General features: G+C 29.6%; 3 protein-coding genes across 3 annotated transcripts in view; all 3 read right to left on the bottom strand.

The window, feature by feature from the left end:
• Positions 1-5781, bottom strand: part of LOC106310081 (nudix hydrolase 7-like) — a 7408-nt gene extending 1627 nt beyond the window's left edge. Inside the window, exons 1-4 of the mRNA XM_013747282.1 lie at positions 5515-5781; positions 5372-5437; positions 5148-5288; positions 4913-4990 (exon numbers count right to left, since the gene is read on the bottom strand). Coding sequence (XP_013602736.1) covers positions 4913-4990; positions 5148-5288; positions 5372-5437; positions 5515-5649 — 420 coding nt within the window. The 5' untranslated portion in view covers positions 5650-5781. The remainder of the gene's footprint in view (positions 1-4912; positions 4991-5147; positions 5289-5371; positions 5438-5514) is intronic.
• A 445-nt stretch (positions 5782-6226) lies between these two features.
• LOC106307494 (acylpyruvase FAHD1, mitochondrial-like) lies at positions 6227-8091 on the bottom strand. Its single transcript, XM_013744471.1, has 7 exons — positions 7857-8091; positions 7537-7702; positions 7416-7468; positions 7037-7099; positions 6722-6772; positions 6511-6628; positions 6227-6411 (listed from the first exon to the last, which is right to left on the bottom strand). The coding sequence occupies exons 1-7, from the start codon at positions 7962-7964 to the stop codon at positions 6299-6301; spliced, it is 672 nt and encodes a 223-aa protein (XP_013599925.1). The 5' UTR covers positions 7965-8091; the 3' UTR covers positions 6227-6298.
• An 86-nt stretch (positions 8092-8177) lies between these two features.
• LOC106307495 (dynein light chain LC6, flagellar outer arm-like) lies at positions 8178-9686 on the bottom strand. The gene is made up of 3 exons (XM_013744473.1): positions 9369-9686; positions 8976-9081; positions 8178-8387 (listed from the first exon to the last, which is right to left on the bottom strand). Exons 1-3 carry the CDS (start codon positions 9546-9548, stop codon positions 8305-8307), a joined length of 369 nt encoding a protein of 122 aa, XP_013599927.1. The 5' UTR covers positions 9549-9686; the 3' UTR covers positions 8178-8304.
• Between the last annotated feature and the right edge of the window lie 9394 nt (positions 9687-19080).

Here is a 19080-nt window from a genome sequence, read left to right as displayed (position 1 = left end):
ATTAGAGTTTAGGGTTTAGTGTTTTGTTGACAATATGTTTAGTGTTTTTCCAAGGGTTTAGGGGTTTACCCAAGGATTTAGGGTTTAGGATTTGAGTTTAGGGTTTAGTATTAGAGTTTAGGGTTTAGTGTTTTGTTGACAACATTTTTTTTTTTGAATTCGTTTTTTATATATTATTTTTATTTATTTTTAAATTTTATTTTGAAAAAATAATATAATTTACAAGTTATTTGGTTTCCTTAATTAAAAGATAGTAGATTTAAAATGACAATTTTCTATTGGTTGGTGAACCTAAAGGTTCACCCTAGGGGGTGAACCCAAGAATAACTCTTATCAAATTGATTAGTAGGGTACAAAAGAATATTTTCAATTCTTTCATTAAATAAAAACTATGGAATTACCTAATATGATTAATATATATAGACAATTAATGATTATGAATAATACATATTTGATAATAATTTTTGTATCCTCTTTTTATTTGTTTAATTTTATATTACTAAAATAAATTAAAAAGTCACATTAAGCATATAATAATAAAAATTAGACGACTATAAATTACTAAAAATGGTAAAAGTCTCACATTAGAAATTTTTGTGGTTTAACTTTTTTTTGTTCAAACAAGATACAAATGATCGTAAATCGTATGAATATGAAGTCTCATTAATAGATATTCATATTATATATATATATATCATTTAAATTAAATTATATACTATATACTATATAAAAATATATAAATATGTTAGTTTCAAAATTTGCATTGAAAAATTATTGAGATCTTAATATTTTAATTTTGAAATTTGTATTGAAAAATCTCACATTAAAAGTTTTATGATTAACGGTTTAAATTTTTGTTACAACAAATATACAAATGTTAATAAAATCATATGGGTAGGAAGTACAATTAATAAATATTTATAATAAAATACACTATATATATCTATGTAGATATCACTAAAGTTTAATTATATACCATATAAAATAAATAAAATGATTGTTTTGATTTATTTATCAAAACATGATTTTAAATAAACAAAAGATATTGGTTTTGATTTATGTGCTTACTCTAATGTATATACTTTTACATATACAAATTATGTTTTAAATAGGTAATTTCTAATATGTTATTTGATCCAATCCCAAAAATACATTTCTTCAAATCGAAGTGATTTTTAATATTGGAAGCACTATATATATTATTTCATTCAGATTGAATAACTTAGTCTTGATTTTTATTCCTAAAAAGCTTTTAATGAAATATCATGACAAGATTCCAATCACCTCATTTTGAGTTTGTTCAAAGAATGAGAGATTTAATCATTCTTCTAATTTTTGTTTCTCCCTAATACATATCTAGCTATTATAATTGTAAGAATGAGATATTTGAACTATTTATTATAATTTTTTTGGTTTCTCATTTAATAAATCAAACACTTCTTAGTTTACACATAGTTTACATATACTAGATTGGTAAAGTATTATACATATTTTTTTCTTTCCTATACATAGCATAGAGATTTATTCTTTACAAGCAAGGGGCTGAGATATGTATATAACAATCTTTGAAAGCTCAATAAATTTTAAATTCCATCAAAAAAAAAAGTATTATACATATTTCTATAGGTATACTCTTAAGTAACTAAACCTCAAAAGTGTAGGTTAATAAAATAAGTAATTTGTTTCGTTATTCTAGAATTATATGATTTTTAGATCGAACTGGTGAATATATAAAAAGACGTCCAAATATCAGTTTTTCTCAGAAACGAGTCCTAGAGAGAAGTCAGAGTAACAATGTGTTTAAGATAGAGAAGTTCGAGCAGAGGGAATGAACGATGAGGAGAAAATAAGTTCTTCGCCGTAAAACACTAAGAAAGTTCTAAGTCTTTGAATCCTTGAGATTCAACTAAGATGAGGACGTGACTCCTGGCAACTTATTAGTTATGTTTTAGGGAGTTTGATTCATATATTCGAGTTTTGTGTATGAATAAAGTGTTTTATGGAAAGTTTGTTATTCATTCTTCAAATTGATTATTCAAAGATAAAAAAAAGGTTCTTTGCGTTCTTAGTCTTTTGCATGTCAGATTGTGTTGATGATGATATGTTTAAATTGTCATGTTTATGGGAGTTTTACAAAACATTATGCTTATTGTCTTTAGTTATTAAACTCAGTTTTTGTTAATAAAGTTGTAGCATTTTCTTGCATTTATTTGATGAACGTTTACTCGATCCTTACTTAAAAATATTCATCGGTTTCCAAAGATTTCTGGGATGGGGTGTTTCATTAAAGTTTAAGTTTAGCTAGCTGGATCAGCTGAAAATTCGAGCTCAGCTAGCTGAACCATCTGCCGGAAAGCTCAGATTAGTTGGATGGAGTATGAGGCAGTTGGTCGGTTGGAGTGAGCTAGTGGACAAGCTGGATGGTTACTAGGTTGGTGGTCGAGCATGGTCAGTTACAGGGTTTGGCGACAAGCTTAGGTGGACATGTCAAGTGTGTTGGATGGTTTATAGCCGACGGATGTGAATGGACTTATCTCTATTCGGTTGGTCAAAATGTGACTTTTAGCTAGATAATTTTACATTTATGTTTGATTTTTCAAAATGTGATAAAACGTGTGACCATAATTTTAAATTATAATATTTTTACAGAATAAACTTATGTTCATACAAATTTTATTATATGGCTGTTAAGTGTTCACATAATAAAATACACAACCCAAGAATATCAATTCTAATATTATCCACCATCACATAATATAATTTTAAGCACTTTTATAAGTTTTAATATATATTAACTTATTTTCAATATTTAAGTCTTATAAAATGTATTTTATAAATCAAAATTCAATTGATATTAGTTTTATATTTTATTTTATAATATTCACTTAAAATAAATTATTTTAATATTAAAATTTTGTCATTTCATGTACGTAGTTATTTAAATATAATTTTATAATCCATAAAATAATTACTATAATAACTGATTTAATCGTATTTATCATTTAATAACTCAATTATTTTATATAATATATAAAATATATAATTTAAAAATATTATTAATTAATTGAGTTAGTTATTTAAAAGTTAGAAAATACCGTAAAATAACTCTTGAAAGTTTTTTACCATAAAAATGGCTCACAACGAGAATAATGACCAAAATATCTTTTATATAATAATTTAGAAACATTACAACATTTTTTGTAGCTACATGTCATTACTACAATGATTTTTAGAATCATTAGAGAAATTAGTTGGTCCATCTAAATATATAATAAGTTTTTTATTAAATTAACCATAAATTCATTATTAATGTTCTTTATTGTTTCCTTAAATAGAAGGTACGAAATTGTCTAATGTGGCTAAAGTATATATGAAAATTAATGATTTTGAATAATGAAAATTAATGATTTTGAATAATAAAAATTTGATAAAAATTAGTGTATCTTCTATCATATTTGTTTAATTTTAAACGATTAAAATAAATTAAACAACCACATAAACCATATAATAAAATTTTATATTTTATGTATATCTTATATTTTGAATTTTGAAAATGACCACAAATTACCAAAACTGTTAAAAATCTCACATTCAAATTTTGTAATCCATGGTTTAAATTTTTTGTTATGACAAGATATAAATGGTTACAAAATCATATAAGTAGAAAGTCTTATTTAATAATTATTAAGATTAAAAGATATATATATATATATCATTTTAAATTAAACTATATACCATATAAAAATACATAAATATTTTATTTTCAAAATTTACTTTGAACAAATTTTTTTTGATAGAATCTTTGAACAAACACTGACAATTTAAAATTTTAAAATATTATAAATTGATAAAACTATTAATCTCACCATAAATTTTTTGTTATCAATAATTTAAATTTTTGCTATAAAAGATACAAATAATCAAAAAACCATACGAGGAGAAATTGTCAGTTTTAAATGGTACTTAAAAAGAGATACTTGACTTATAGCCAGTGTTTTTAAAACCGGACCGGCTAGCGAACCGAAATTTTTTTGGGTCATGGGTCATTGTGGTTCGACTGGGTCTGAACCGGGTTTGATCGGATTTACTTCGATTAAACTAAATTTACTGATATTTTATTATTTAAAAAAAAAAAATAGATCATATCAAATAAAATGTTTAAATGGTCATAATTTGTAGAATAACTTAAAATAACAATTAAAATCTAAAATCAATATGAAAAGCACATTTAAACTTTATTCGCAGATCTTCATCACCTTTTAAAAAAAAATTATAGACACATTAGGTAAAAGTTATATTTTGAAATACAAAATTTCAGAAATGAAAATGTTTCAATTATTTAGTCTTCAAAACAAGTGATCATGAAATAAAAATTTTTAAATAGAGAAAAGTAGACAAAAACAATATCTTGACGTGAATATTAAACTTTGTGAATCTTGTAATTTATGAGTTGTATAGACGACAAGATAAAAAGACGAGAGATGATACTTTATTAATCTTTGATAAATCCTATTTTTATTTTAAAAAGAAGAAAAATTAATTGTTTCATTAACAAAATTTTGTCTTATATACGAACCGGGTTTTGGTCGGTTCATTGGGTCGTCGGTTCCCAGGTTTTTGACGGTTTGATAGGGGTTTTTAACTGGTTCGATTTTAGTTGGGTTTTAGCATTAACCCAATCCAGATTTTTTTCGGTTCATGGTTCAACCCGGTCCGATCGCCGCTTCGGTCCGGGTTTAAAAACACTGCTTATAGCTCAAAATTAAGCTGCTACATTTATTCAAAAGCTTGTCAAGTTCTCTTTGGATGCTCATGTGATTAAATTCCATTCACTCATTATTGTTCATGATACGAGCAAGAGATCCTATTTGGGTAATAAAGATGACAGGAAAAAAAAACTAATGTAAATCACCTCGTTGACAACACCAGTAGGCAGCTTCCACACGTTTTTATCTTTGAAATAACCACTCTTTTCCTGGACAACGAGGACCTGCGCTCATTCAATTTAGTTTCATCTCAGTTCAGTCAAAGTAATGTTCTTTTTTTTTTCACAAACGAACATCATTGAGAAAAACAATGCGACGGGTGTGAGAGACATTCTTCATCTTTTCTTCAGCCCCTTTGAGATTCAAAGATGGTTTTATTACCTCTCTAGTGTTTTTGTTGAGAACCAAAGCACCAACACCTACAATATGAGAAGCATTGGCGGGGATTGTATCAGGGGTGTTAGAGATCCATGAAACAAGCATCAAGTACTCAGGCTCTGCGTGGTGATATCTAAACCCTTCCTGAAGAAACACAAACAAATAAACAATCTCTTACAAAAAAGTCAACAAACAAAACAAAGACAAGATTTATTAAAATCTCTTACACTAACTGCAGGCTCTACAAGATTAGCCAATCCAAGAGGTAGCTTTATCCAAATCCCCTTTTTCCCCTGCAAATTTATAAAACTAACCATCAGAACAATGAAATCCCTAGAGATCTGAAAAGTGGTATTGATGATGTAAAGACCTCTTGTCTCCAATGTGAAAGCGAAGCCCTAAGCCTTGCGGTGAAAACCTCAGCATCCATTGGTTCCTCCATGGTTACGGTAACGCCATCGTAATTGTCAGTCTCGCCGATAAGTAGAACAGCTCTAGCATCCATCTCAATTACTCTCTCTTGGGTTAAGTCGAAGATGATCTAAGTATCCAACCCAACGACCTTATTGGAATGATTTGACTCTGGAAATGGTCGACCTCAAGGAGAAGACTTTATACTGGTAAGTTGAAGAGTAGACTTTGCTTTATTCCGATAGTTTCCGTTAAAAATTAATTTTATAATTGAATTGCTAGGTACTTTCTTTAGTATCTTCCCATAGAATATGTACAAGTACCAAAAGGACGAAGAAATCATCAACAATAGGTTGATTCCGGCTGAGAATTGCTAGGTACTTCCTTTCATATCTTCCAGGGAAATTCATTTGTTCACTTTTTATTGAAATAACTGTCAAACTATCATAATATTTTGTTATATCCTAAAATTTGAATTGTTTGTAAGAATAAAAGTATGAAACTTATCAATTTCATTATACCCTCCAAAAATAAGATATTTACAAAAAAAAAAGCTTAAATATTCATAATCAAAATTTATTTAAAATAAATTCAAAATTAGATCAGAAAGTTAAATAGTTAACTACATAATTATTGATACTTTGAGCTTATATTCTCCCTTCTCAGTGTTGTAAGGAAACGCATGGTTTATTACCACAAAAGATTTGACACAGTTCATAATTTAATGAAATACAACAAAACACTTAGCTCAAAGGCTTTACACGCCTATCGACGTCGAACTGAACTTCAGATAGACCAGTGATCCCTGCGGTAATCTTCTGTCCTATCTTTACAGGTCCAACACCTTCTGGTGTACCTATAATTTGAAGGCATTGCTCAAGAGTTTCTTATGGTTGGCTCTGAATGTTTTTAAACATGGTAAAACACACAGAAATTGTAAGTAAACTAACTAAACCTGTCAAGATAACATCTCCTTCGTAGAGAGTCATTATAGAACTTATGTAGCTGATGAGATACGGGACCTTGAAGATCATATCTTTTGTCAAACCCTTCTGTCTTGTTTCACCATCAACCTGATATCACAAAAGGGATTTACTTATGGTCTTCGCAGAGGGAAACAACATTTTTAAGCAACAACAGTAGAAAGAGAGTAGGGGATGCCAAACCTTCAGCCAGAGTTCTAGATTATCGGGATCATGTACCATAGCCTTTGGTAGCTGAAACACGGGAACAGAAACAAAATTGATATATAGTTTTGATTCTCAGCAACATAGGTATCTGATTTCAGTGTCAAGTCGGCTGTGAGTGTGGAAGCAATAACCGTGAGACTTTTCTAGTCTCAAATAGATATAAAATCACCACAACAGGTTTGAGCAAATAATATAGGGTCAGACCGAGCTCTAACCGCATAAGCGATCAGGTTATATTGCAATTATAGAAAAGAGAAAGTAGCATCTAGTGTTTCAGAAGAGAATACTTACAACAGAGCTTATTGGAGTGAAAGTATCCTGTCCTTTAGCAAGTGTCCAAGGGAGACCAGATGCCTGCATAAGCGAAAAACAACATATTTAGTTAATCTTGCTTCTTACAAGCCCTTAAAAGGTGGATTAACTAACGAAAGGGAAAAAATTCCCCCGTATGGGAGCACTGAGTCACTTACGCGTAGAAAACTAAAAAGAATCACTGTCTATGCAAAAACCCACACACCCATGAAGATGGTTTAGGATGTTAATCAAAGAAATTTCATTAATTCATCCATGTCTTGGTAAACGCAGAGCAAGAAGCAAGCTAACATGAAAATTGCGCATACACACCACCACAAGAGCGACTGATATAGAAGTAAAATCGGGTTTGTACTACCTTGGCAGAAGCTTGGAGCTCCCTAGCAGTCATATCAAGAGCAACCGCATATCCTTAAAAGCCAAGGATTAAGGAGAGATGGATGATACATGTACAATTGAACAAAAGATGACACTAGTACCTCCAATGTAATCCATGGCTGTTGCCTCGGGTACATCTCTAGCCTTCTCTCCCATCACTACAGCGAGCTCCACCTCATGATGGAGTGATTCTAGAGGATGTGGGATCTCAATCGTTCCTCCGTTCTCCAAGTATGATGACGTCGGCTTTAAGAATATAACTGGTTCCTGTTTCCATCAGAGGTTTCCAATTTAGGGTTCGTAAACGCATGCATCTCTCATCAACAAAAATTGTGATCTGAGTCGCGATTGGATTACAGAGAGACGACGTTCTAAGGGATTGTGATCGAGCAAGAGAGCGAGAGAGAGAGGGAGAGGAGACCTTGGGAACCGCGTTGCCTAGTTCTTTGGCGTGAGCGGCGTAGTTACGCCCGACGCAGACGATCTTGGTGCCTTGCGTGAACAGCCTCTGTATCATCGACGTCGTCATTTTCTCCGATCTGATTCTTCTTTTCTTCTTCCTCCGTCTGAATCGTAATTAATACAAATTCAACTTTGCCATTGCGTCTACGGAATTTACTCTTTCAGTCCCCCAAAGTTTGATTTGTTTACTTATGAACCCCTCACTTTTGCTCTTTTTAAGACTTGTTTAAGAATTTTTTTTTGTACTGGTTGACTTTGATCAATTCAGAAAGAAGCAGCAAACACAAACACAAACCAGAAATTCCGGTTTTCTGAAAACTTCAAATCGAATATACATACAGTTTAAAGTGTTGTTGGTGAACACTAGATCTCCGATCATCTGAGGAGCTTTCTTGGTTTCGGAATTCTTAACCAGACTTGAAGAGCAGAACAGCTTTTTGGTCGAGGTAAAAGTAAACGAAATGGTTAGTCTCGTGTGTTACGTAAGAACCTGCAGGGGAAAGGAAAATGAATTGATCGGTTAAGGAAAGAGTAAAAACTATAGTAGAGTGATACTATTCTCATCCACACGCAATAATATAGGTTTCAGAAATGTATCCCTTGTTTAGTTGTTTGTCAGAAAAGAAAAGCTACATCCAAGAACTGTGAGACTAAGGTGTGGCAATGTACGATCAGAACCACTCAATGTAATTGTTCAAGAAACACACACAAAAGACCTTAATATATAAAGTTTCGAACAAGGCAAATAAAAAAAAAAAAAAGAAGTCTGATGAGGCTACTAGCTATAAGATAATAGATCGGAATTTCATATTGTAGACTAAATTAGTTGCTTAGCTTAAATAATAATTTAAGCATAAATGTCACTGAGCAGAGACCTATACATCCCAAAAGCTAAGCGGACAAAACCCATTCAAACGCAAGAAGAACAACCTTCCCAAACCAAACAATTGATCTAACTCACAAGGATAAGAGACAAAGCAGGAAAATCAAACGAGCCAAAGAAGACATGTTCAGAGCTAAATTAAGTTACTAAGAGATCTCCCCCTGAATAAGAGGGGAAGTAGAGTAGAGTACAAACCAAAGTTGCGACCAACAATGCAATGCCAAGTAGCACCATGTTTCTTGTCAAACTCCTTTTTTATATTCTCAGCTATTTCTTTCTCCACACTGTTCTTCTCAAATGCCTGAAACAAAAGTAAAACCTTTTATTTAGCAACGATAAGTCATAATAATAATAACTCCAAAGGATGATTCCATAGACTTTTAGTTAACCAACACACACAGCTATAAGAGAGATGGGAAACTAGTTCCCTACTTCAGATTATCAACAATAAACTTGAGCTCACTAACATCAAATCGAACTTCAGCGATGAAATCGGCAACTCACAGGCACTAATTCAAGGATCAAAAATCAGAAATCCCTAAGAATGTACACATCAAGAGAGAGAGAGAGAGAGTAAGGGAGTCTAACGGTGATAGCGATATCGATAGCCTCCTTCTGCATATCCTCCTTCATATCAGCACTCTTTATTACAGCTCGCTGCTTCCCCGCCCCTTGAGAAGATGCTTCAACACTAGATCTCCGATCATCCGGATTTGTTTGCGCCGGTGCTCCTCCGTTCACACTCTTCTTTATCCTCCCCTCACTCATTCTTCTTTTTTTCTTTAGTCGGTGATTCTTTTTTTTTTTTTCCTTTTCGAAATCAGATTTGCTTTAAGATATAAGCAAAAAAGACAACAGAAGAGAGCAGAGAAAAGCGAAAGCACGGCAAATCGAACACACTTTCTAGTCACTGCAAAATGCAAATATTGCATTTTGATACCGCGTCGTTTACTGCATATTGGGTCAAGCCCATTACTACTGGCATTTGTAATCCAAACTACTTTTTCCTCTTGTATTTCATGTACTATTGTAAGGCCATGTTTATCACAGTTTCTTAATTAAATGTAAAATAATTAAAATAGAGATAAGCGATCCTTAAATTGGGTTTTTGGAAACCGAAATTTAGTGGGGTTTTTTAGGCACGTGTCAAGTGCAAGGGCGTTCTAATTTTTTTTTCCGTCTTTTGGTTTATCTGTTTCCTTTCTTTTTTTTTTTGTTTCTTGTTGGTTTCGTCCCTTGTGTTCTCCGTCAAGGCGATCGAAACCGATCTCTTCTTCTGTCGGCTTCTCTGTCAAGCACGATCGACGACGGTGTATCCTCCGTGTTCTCTCGTCTCCTCCCACAGATCGATCGAAACCGACCACCTCTTCTGTCGTCTTCTCTGTTTGAGACGATCGTCGTCTTTGTCTCCTCCGTGTTCTCTCTTCTCCTCCCTCAGAGCGATTGAAACCGACCACACCTTCTCTCGTATTCTCTGTTAGATACGATCGAACGATCGACGACTCTGTCTCCTCTGTGTTCTCTCGTCTCCTCCGTTAGAGCGATCGAAACCGACCAAGCCTTCTCTCGTCTTCTCTGTTAGAGACGATCGACGACTCTGTCTCCTCTGTGTTCTCTCGTCTCCTCCGTTAGAGCGATCGAAACCGACCAAGCCTTCTCTCGTCTTCTCTGTTAGAGACGATCGACGACTCTGTCTCCTCTGTGTTCTCTCGTCTCCTCCGTTAGAGCGATCGAAACCGACCAAGCCTTCTCTCGTCTTCTCTGTTAGAGACGATCGACGACTCTGTCTCCTCTGTGTTCTCTCGTCTCCTCCGTTAGAGCGATCGAAACCGACCAAGCCTTCTCTCGTCTTCTCTGTTAGAGACGATCGACGACTCTGTCTCCTCTGTGTTCTCTCGTCTCCTCCGTTAGAGCGATCGAAACCGACCAAGCCTTCTCTCGTCTTCTCTGTTAGAGACGATCGACGACTCTGTCTCCTCTGTGTTCTCTCTTCTCCTCCCTCAGAGTGACCGAAACCCACGACGGAGGACGAGTCTCTCGGGAAGTCAAGGCGCCTCCTCCATCTTCTCGGCGTCTCCTCTGTTGGTCTTTCAGCTCCTGCTCTCGCTCCCGTTCTCTTCCACTTCGAGATCACTTCCCAAGTTATGAACTTTCTCACCTGATTCTGATGCTTTCAATTTCATTCCATTTTATCATTGCTCTTAAATTCAATTTCATTTGTTTTAAATTTCAAATTCATTTCTTTTTAAAGCCGTTTTAGGTAGTTGAGATACCGTAACCAAGTTATGCAAATTCTGACACTCTTTAATTTATCTGTTTGGGGCTTAACGTGCAGGTTCCTCAAGGAAAAGCTCAAGCAAACTGGTTCTGTATGAAGATGGTTGGCGAATGGAAGCAAGCAAAACCTCCACCACAGACCGCAACCACTACTTGACACTCTCGGTTAGTAAATTGTGCAAAACGTTGTTTCATTGTCTTCCTTTTTTCTTAATTTCTTTGTGGAAAGTAGTTAGGTTAATAAATGCTTGTTAGAGTTAGGTTACGGTTAGGGAATATGCGTGAGATGAATGCTTCTGTGATGAATGCTCGTGTTATGAATGCTTGTGATGAACGTGTGGTTAGGTAAGAAAGAAGTAGATACATGTCTAGTCATCTGAATTGAACTCAGCTTAAAGAGTCTAGGCATTGAAAGATCCGTATCTAACACATCTTCTTCTAATTTCATCTATTAAAGCCGGAGCTTTCTATCTTTCTTTTCATATTATATCGCTTTCTCCCTTTCCAGCTCACACAAAACACGTCTCTTCTTATTTCTCACTTGTCTGGAAAATTAGGATATGGATTCTACCAATCCCTATAGCCGGACCTCAAATTTTGTTGACCTCTTGAACAGTCAACAAGATAGTCTGTTTCCTGAACCCCTTCCTTATCAAAGTTTTCCACATGGTGGAGACCATATATGGCGTAAATTTGGACGTGATGGAGACAAATACTAAACTCAGATGTTTTTCTAAATTATTCTCGATTATTGTACTAGTCTTTATTTTTATGTTTTTTTAATAAGTATGTTTTAAATGTTATCTTTTAATATGTTTGAATTAATAAATAAATTTTATCTATAAAAAAATTAATTTTTTTTCTTTTAAGAACCCCTAATCTTGTACTAGTCTTTATTTTTATGTTTTTTTAATAAGTATGTTTTAAATGTTATCTTTTAATATGTTTGAATTAATAAATAAATTTTATCTATAAAAAAATTAATTTTTTTTCTTTTAAGAACCCCTAATCAAGAAACTCCCATTGGACCGCTCCAAATGGGAGTTTCTTAACTATGGTTCTTAACCCCACTTAAGTACAATTAAATTATTAAATAATCACTAAGAAACACACTTAAGGATCAAGGGATAAACATGCTCTAACATTATTCTCTCTTATATTTTTGGTTGTACGACTAGGAATTAACGGGAAATCGGCTAATTCCTCATCAACAAGGGCCAACGGTCCCGATCAGTACATAAACATGTTACCTGTGCGAAAACATACATCAACTAGTACAAAATTTAATTTTCATACGCGAACTTTCAAAATTTGGTTTTACCGTACATTGACCTAATTTCCGTTAGTCAAACGTTGAGTTGTCGTTAACTAGTAACAGAAAATCGGCTAATTTCTACATCAACATGGACCAATGGTCCAGATCAATACATAAACACTTCATGTGTGCAAAAACATACATCAACTAATACAAAATTTAAATTCAATACATGAACTTTCAAAATCTGGTTTTAACATACACTAAAGCTTGACATGCGCGTCCGCGCGGATATTTGTTGTTAATTTTTTTTATAAATTGTTTAATGACATTCCTAAATATATAAGATTTTGTTCATTTTTATGTTCCTACACATAAAAACCAAACCCACCCGGATCTCGAAAGACCCTATTTGAATCCCACCAGAAAATTTATAATACCCGAACAAAGCATAATTTCAAAACCTAAAAAAAAAACTCGATATCCGAAAGAACCAATCCATATCCAACCGTATACCTGATATCCATATTTTAATGAAGTAGTTAAGAAGTATAAAAAAATATAAAAGATATAATAAAACACTTAAATATAGGTAAGTTCTGTTTTATATTTCTATAAGACGTGCTGTCAAATTATTTGGAAAAAATGCAATTAATAAAGTAGTTAAGTTGAGTGAAAATAAGGAAAGAAAAGATGTAATAAATCTGTTGAAAATAATGCTAGATTTATTTTGTACTTAAATTTAATAAAATAGATTTACCTAATTTTCACTAGTCAAATCATACCAAAAATAAATTGTTTGTCACGTGTTGATTAAGTAAAGTTTTTATTGTATTATGTGATAATTAAACCATAGTACATAGTAATTGACAGAGAAAAATGAGAATGTTTAACTTATCGAAGACATTCTCTTTTCTCTTTGTTCAATTTTGTCTTCTTTTGTTGTTTTACTGTTAGTGTTTTCTGTTGTCGAAAAAGTTGAAGAAAAAAATTAAAGAGAAAAGCTAACTAATGAATTACACGAGAAAAAAATCGTTTGCCCATCATGATTTTTTTTTCTCATTCAATTACTACGTAATACAGTTTAATTATCACATAATAAAATAAAAACCTTACTTAATCAATACGTGACAGACAATTTATCTTCGATATTATTTGACTAATGGAAATTAGGTAAATGTCAAGCTTTAGCATATGTTAAAACCAGATTTCAAAAGTTAATGTATTGAATTTAAATTTTGTATTAGTTAATGTATATTTTTGCACAAGTGAAGTGTTTATGTATTGATCCGTACCATTGGTCCCTGTTGATGTAGAAATTAGCAGATTTTTTATTACCGGTTAACGACAACTCAACGTTTGACTAACGGAAATTAAGTAATATGATAAAACCAAAATTTGAAAGTTCATGTATGAAAATTAAATTTTATACTAGTTGATGTATGTTTTCGCATAGATAACATAGGAACCGTTGACCCTTGTTGACGTAGGAATTGACCGATTTTCCATGAATTAACCTTGAGTTATTTTGATACGGAGTCGTTTACTGCAGATTGGGTCAAGCCCATTACTACTGGCATTTGTAATCCAAACTACTTTTTCCTCTTGTATTTCATATAGTATTGTAACAGTATTTTCTCACATATTTTCGGTTGTACGACTAGGAATTAACATTGAGTTTTTCTAAATAATTATATAAATACTAGATTACGATCAGCGCCTTGCCGGAGATGAACATTATAAATATAAATGATTTTATGTATTATATTTTTTACTTATATTGAATAATTAAAAATTAGTAACTATTACATATATAATTAAATTGGTGCGAACATATAAATTAATTTTATTAATCCAAACAATAATTTATTTTTCTATATGATAGGAAATGTAATTAAATTTAAATAATATTAACATACATAGTATATTCTTAAAATTAATGTCTATTAAATGATGCTTTCTACTCATATGGTTTTTTTGATCATTTGTATTTTTTATAGCAAAAAAATTTAAATTAATGATAACAAAATTTTCACTATGGGATTAATAGTTTTAGTAATTTATATTTTTTTTAAAAAAATTAAGTTGTCAATGTTCGTTCAAAGCTTTTATCAAAAAAAAATATTCAAAGTAAATTTCAAAACTAAAATATTTATATATTTTATATGGTTTATAGTTTAATTTTAAACGATATATATATATATATATATATATATATTAATCGTAATAATTAATTAAATTATACTTTTTAATTATATGATTTTGTAATCATTTATATTTTGTCATAACAAAAATTTTAAACCATGGATCACAAAATTTGAATGTGAAACTTTTAACAGTTATTATTTTGTAGTCATTTAAAAAAATTCAAAATATAACATATACAGAAAAATCTAAATTTTTATTATATGGTTATTGTGGTTGTTTAATTTATTTTAATAGTTTAAAATTGAAAAAATATGATATAAAATACACTATTTTTTTATCAAATCTTTATTATTCAAAGTCATTAATTGTTACATATATTTTAACTACATTAGGTAATTTCGTAACTTTTATTTAAGGAAATTATAAAGAACATTAATAATGAATTTATGGTTAGTTTAATGAAAAACTTATTATATAATTAGATGGACCAACCTATTTTTTTAAGAATTCTAAGAATCATACTAGTTATGATATGTGACTACAAAAAGAAGTTGTAACGCTTCTCAACTGATATAATGGGGATTGCCTTTGGTATTAAAATCGGGCGTTTAACACATTCCCTACCCATTACTTCGCTTCTAATAAATACACTATTGACGTTCCCTAGCCCAATAATTTGTGGGTTTAATTTGAAAATTTATAATTCGTGAGTTTGGTTTGCAAATTTATCTAATTTTTATTCAGGCTCCATCCTGGGCGTGAAGCATGGACTTCGAACGCCAAATAGTATAGGGGAGTTTGGGGCGCCAGTAACAGAAATATCTGGGTGGTGTAGTGGCTAGAGAGTTTACAAATCTTCTATAAATGTTGGATTTGACCTTAGTAAGGGACATCATTTTTGTAAATTTGCTTTAGGCGTTTTTTTATTCTGGGCCGGCACTGTTCTCACTACACTATTAACTTGCACACATCATTTTTCTTGAGCAAATCTGCACGTTCTCAAAAACACAAACGAAACCATCAAAATCTTTACCTATTCGATATTCAATGTCCAAACCATTTATATATAAATAATATAATTATACTAATATCTGCTCATGAAAGGATACTATAATATATTAGTACAAGATTTTCGCCTTGCGCGGAATGAATATTGTGTATACATACAATTTTATGTATTATTATTTATTTTTGTTTTTTTCACTTATATTAAATTAGTGAAATGTTAGTGACTATTACATATATAACTAAATTGGTGCAGACATATAAATCAAAATAATTATTGTTATTCACAATCATTTTATGATAAATAAATCTAAATAATATTTTTTATTTTTATATTGTTTATAATTAATTTAAATGATATGAACATCAATGTATAGTATATTTTAAATATGACTATTTATTAAATAAAAGTTTCCTATTCACATGGTTTTATGATCTTTAATAAACATTGATAATAAAATTTTCAATATGGAACTTTTAATATTTTTTATGAATTTATAATCATTTTTACAAATTCAATGAAATTTTTGAAACTAAACTATTAAATTCTAAGTATTTGTTCAATAAAAATTTTGAAATTTAAATATTTATGCATTTTATATAATATATAATTTAAGTCAAACGATACTAATATATATATATATATAATCTAATATTTATTAAATAAGACATTTTACTCATATACATTTATGAACATTTGTATCTTGTTATAAACAAAAATTCAACCATTGATCACAAATTTTCAAAGTGAGATTTTTTAAAATTTTATTAATTTATATTCGTTTTTAAAAATTCAAAATATAACATATATAGAAAAATCAAAAAATTTATTATTTGGTTAATTTGATTGTCTAATTTATTTTAATAATATTAATATAGAACAAAAATGAGAGAAGATGTATAAATTATTATCAAATTTTTTTTATTTAAAATCATTAATTATCATATATATTTTGATCAGATTAGGTAAGTCCGTATGTTTTATTTAAGGAAATAATGAAGAATATTTTTATATTAATAATTAATTATATGATTAGGTTAATGAAAAGTATACTATATGTTTAGATGGACCAACCGATTTTTCTAAAGATTTTGAAATTGATTCTCGTGATGACACGTGTCATAGTTCAAAATTTGTAATGTTTTTCTTTTAATACGTAGGGGATTAATGTGTTGCCACTAGGTTTCCCTACTATTATATAAATCTAGCCTAATCATAATATTAATATATTGATCATCCCCTATATATTAAAACAGAAGCATTACAACATTTGAGGTAACCACGTATCATCACCACAATGATTCTTAGAATTCTTATAGAAATATGTTGGTTCATCTAAATATATAATAAGCTTTTTATTAAACTAACTATAAATTAATTATTAATGTTCTCAATTATTTCCTTAAAAAAAATTACGAAATTGCCTAATGTGGCTAAAGTATATATGACAATTAATGATTTTGAATAATAAAGATTTGATACAAATTAGTGTATTCTCTATCATTTTTTCGGAGTTACTGTTGGAATTTTACGAGAAACACCGCCAAGACTAAACATATATTCTACTTTTTTATTAAACTAACTATTTGATTAGTAATGTACAAAAGAATATTCTCCATATTTTTTAAAAAATAAAAGCTATGAAATTACCTAATATGATTAAGATATATATGACAATTAAAGATTATGAATAATAAAATTTGATAACAATTTTTGTACCATCCCTCTTTTTGTTTAATTTTATATTAATTAAAATAAATTAAACAATCACATTAACCATATAATAAAAAAATTAAAATTTTCGTATATTTTATATTTTGAACTTTTTAAAAAGTCTCACATTGAAATTTTTATGATCCATGATTTAATTTTTTATGACAAGATACAAATTATTACAAAATCATGTAAGTAGAAAGTCTCTTATATATTAATATCTTTTAATTAAACTATATACCATAGAAAATACACAAAGATTTTAATTTTGAAATTTGCTTTGAACAATTTTTCTTTTTGATAAAATCTTTGAACAAATTCTGAAAACTTAATATTTAAAATTTAAAATTTTCATTGAATGTTTATAAAAATTATAAATTACTAAGACTTTCAAAAACATTGCACAATGAAAATTTGTTATCAGCGATTTACATTTTTTGTTATAAAAAGATACAAATAATTGGAATGCATCATTTAAAAATATACTATTTATCTATTTATATATTATGTAAATTTTATTATATAAAATAGAAAATAGAAAAAGTGATCGTTTGGATTAATAAAATTTATTTACATATTCATACCAATTTATTTATATACGCAATAGTTACTTACTTTTTCATTATCCAATATATATATATATATATATATATATATATATATATTATTTTATAATATATAAAAGAACATATAATATGTAAAATAATTTTATATACGATGTTCATCTTGCGCAATGCGCGGGTCTTAATCTAGTTTTGATATTAATTTTTAGGCCATTCGAGAACAATACAAATAACTCAAAAGTTATATTACTCAATATTTAAATGACGTGAGATTATAAATAGAGATATACTATACAATAATATGAAATATAATATGCTTTTACATATAATTACAACTACTAGCATTTGACAATATTTTTTTTTTATGATAGTCTAAATTACGTTCTAGATCATAAGATAAAATCATATATAGACAATGTTTACATTTTAGTATGTAAATATATAATAAATTAAAGTCTATTTTTTTTCTTACGAATTAATATATGAAAGCAACCAATATATTCTACTAATATTTACTGGTAATTTTCTATAATTTTTATGCCAGATTATTCTCTACAATCTGTTAAGATACCAATTAATCCTTAAAATTGACTTATACTTTGCATATTCCTATAACTATGTTAACATTCCTAAATCGTCGTAAAAAACAATCTTACTCATTATTTTGAAAATACTTTGTTCATAAGTAAATTTTAGGGAAATTACATTTAACTCATTACTTAATTTGTGGGTTATCCAATTAAAATTTAAACCAATTAAAATAAAATTCAAATCAATTCAGACAATTTAAGTAAATGAATTATCTTATTTTGACACAAATATAACATATTATGATAAATTTATAACTTAATTGTAAAATTTGATCGCAAATAAATTATATATAAATAAAATATAAAATATTATTAATCAGAAATATAAAATCAAAAGTAGTGTTCTAAAATGTAATAAAACTGCAAGTTATTTTTTCAAAATGAAAAGATATTTCTGAAAAGAAATATTAATCATCTAATTTCTACATATTTGAATTAAAATTGTATATAACATGGTCATCATTTATCTAAAACCCAAAAATAAACCTTTTTGAGGACTGTAGTTAGCAAACCTTTATGCAGAAATCTGCAGTAGTAATCGATTGATTTATCTTCTGACCACGAGGGTGTGTTAAATCTAAGAACAATTTCTCTTGATTTTTAGAAAGAAATCACCATGCAAAGGGTTGGTGCCGACAAAGAGATAAGATTAAACTTTCTTCGTAGATGTGAAAAGTCGGTAGAAAGCAACTGAGTTTCTGTTTTTTTTCCAAGAAAAAATATGGATTTTTATTCATGTTTTAAGTCC

Source organism: Brassica oleracea, chromosome C8, assembly GCF_000695525.1.
Source record: "Brassica oleracea var. oleracea cultivar TO1000 chromosome C8, BOL, whole genome shotgun sequence".
Taxonomy (NCBI): Eukaryota; Viridiplantae; Streptophyta; class Magnoliopsida; order Brassicales; family Brassicaceae; genus Brassica; species Brassica oleracea.
This window is presented reverse-complemented; position numbering and strand designations above follow the sequence as displayed.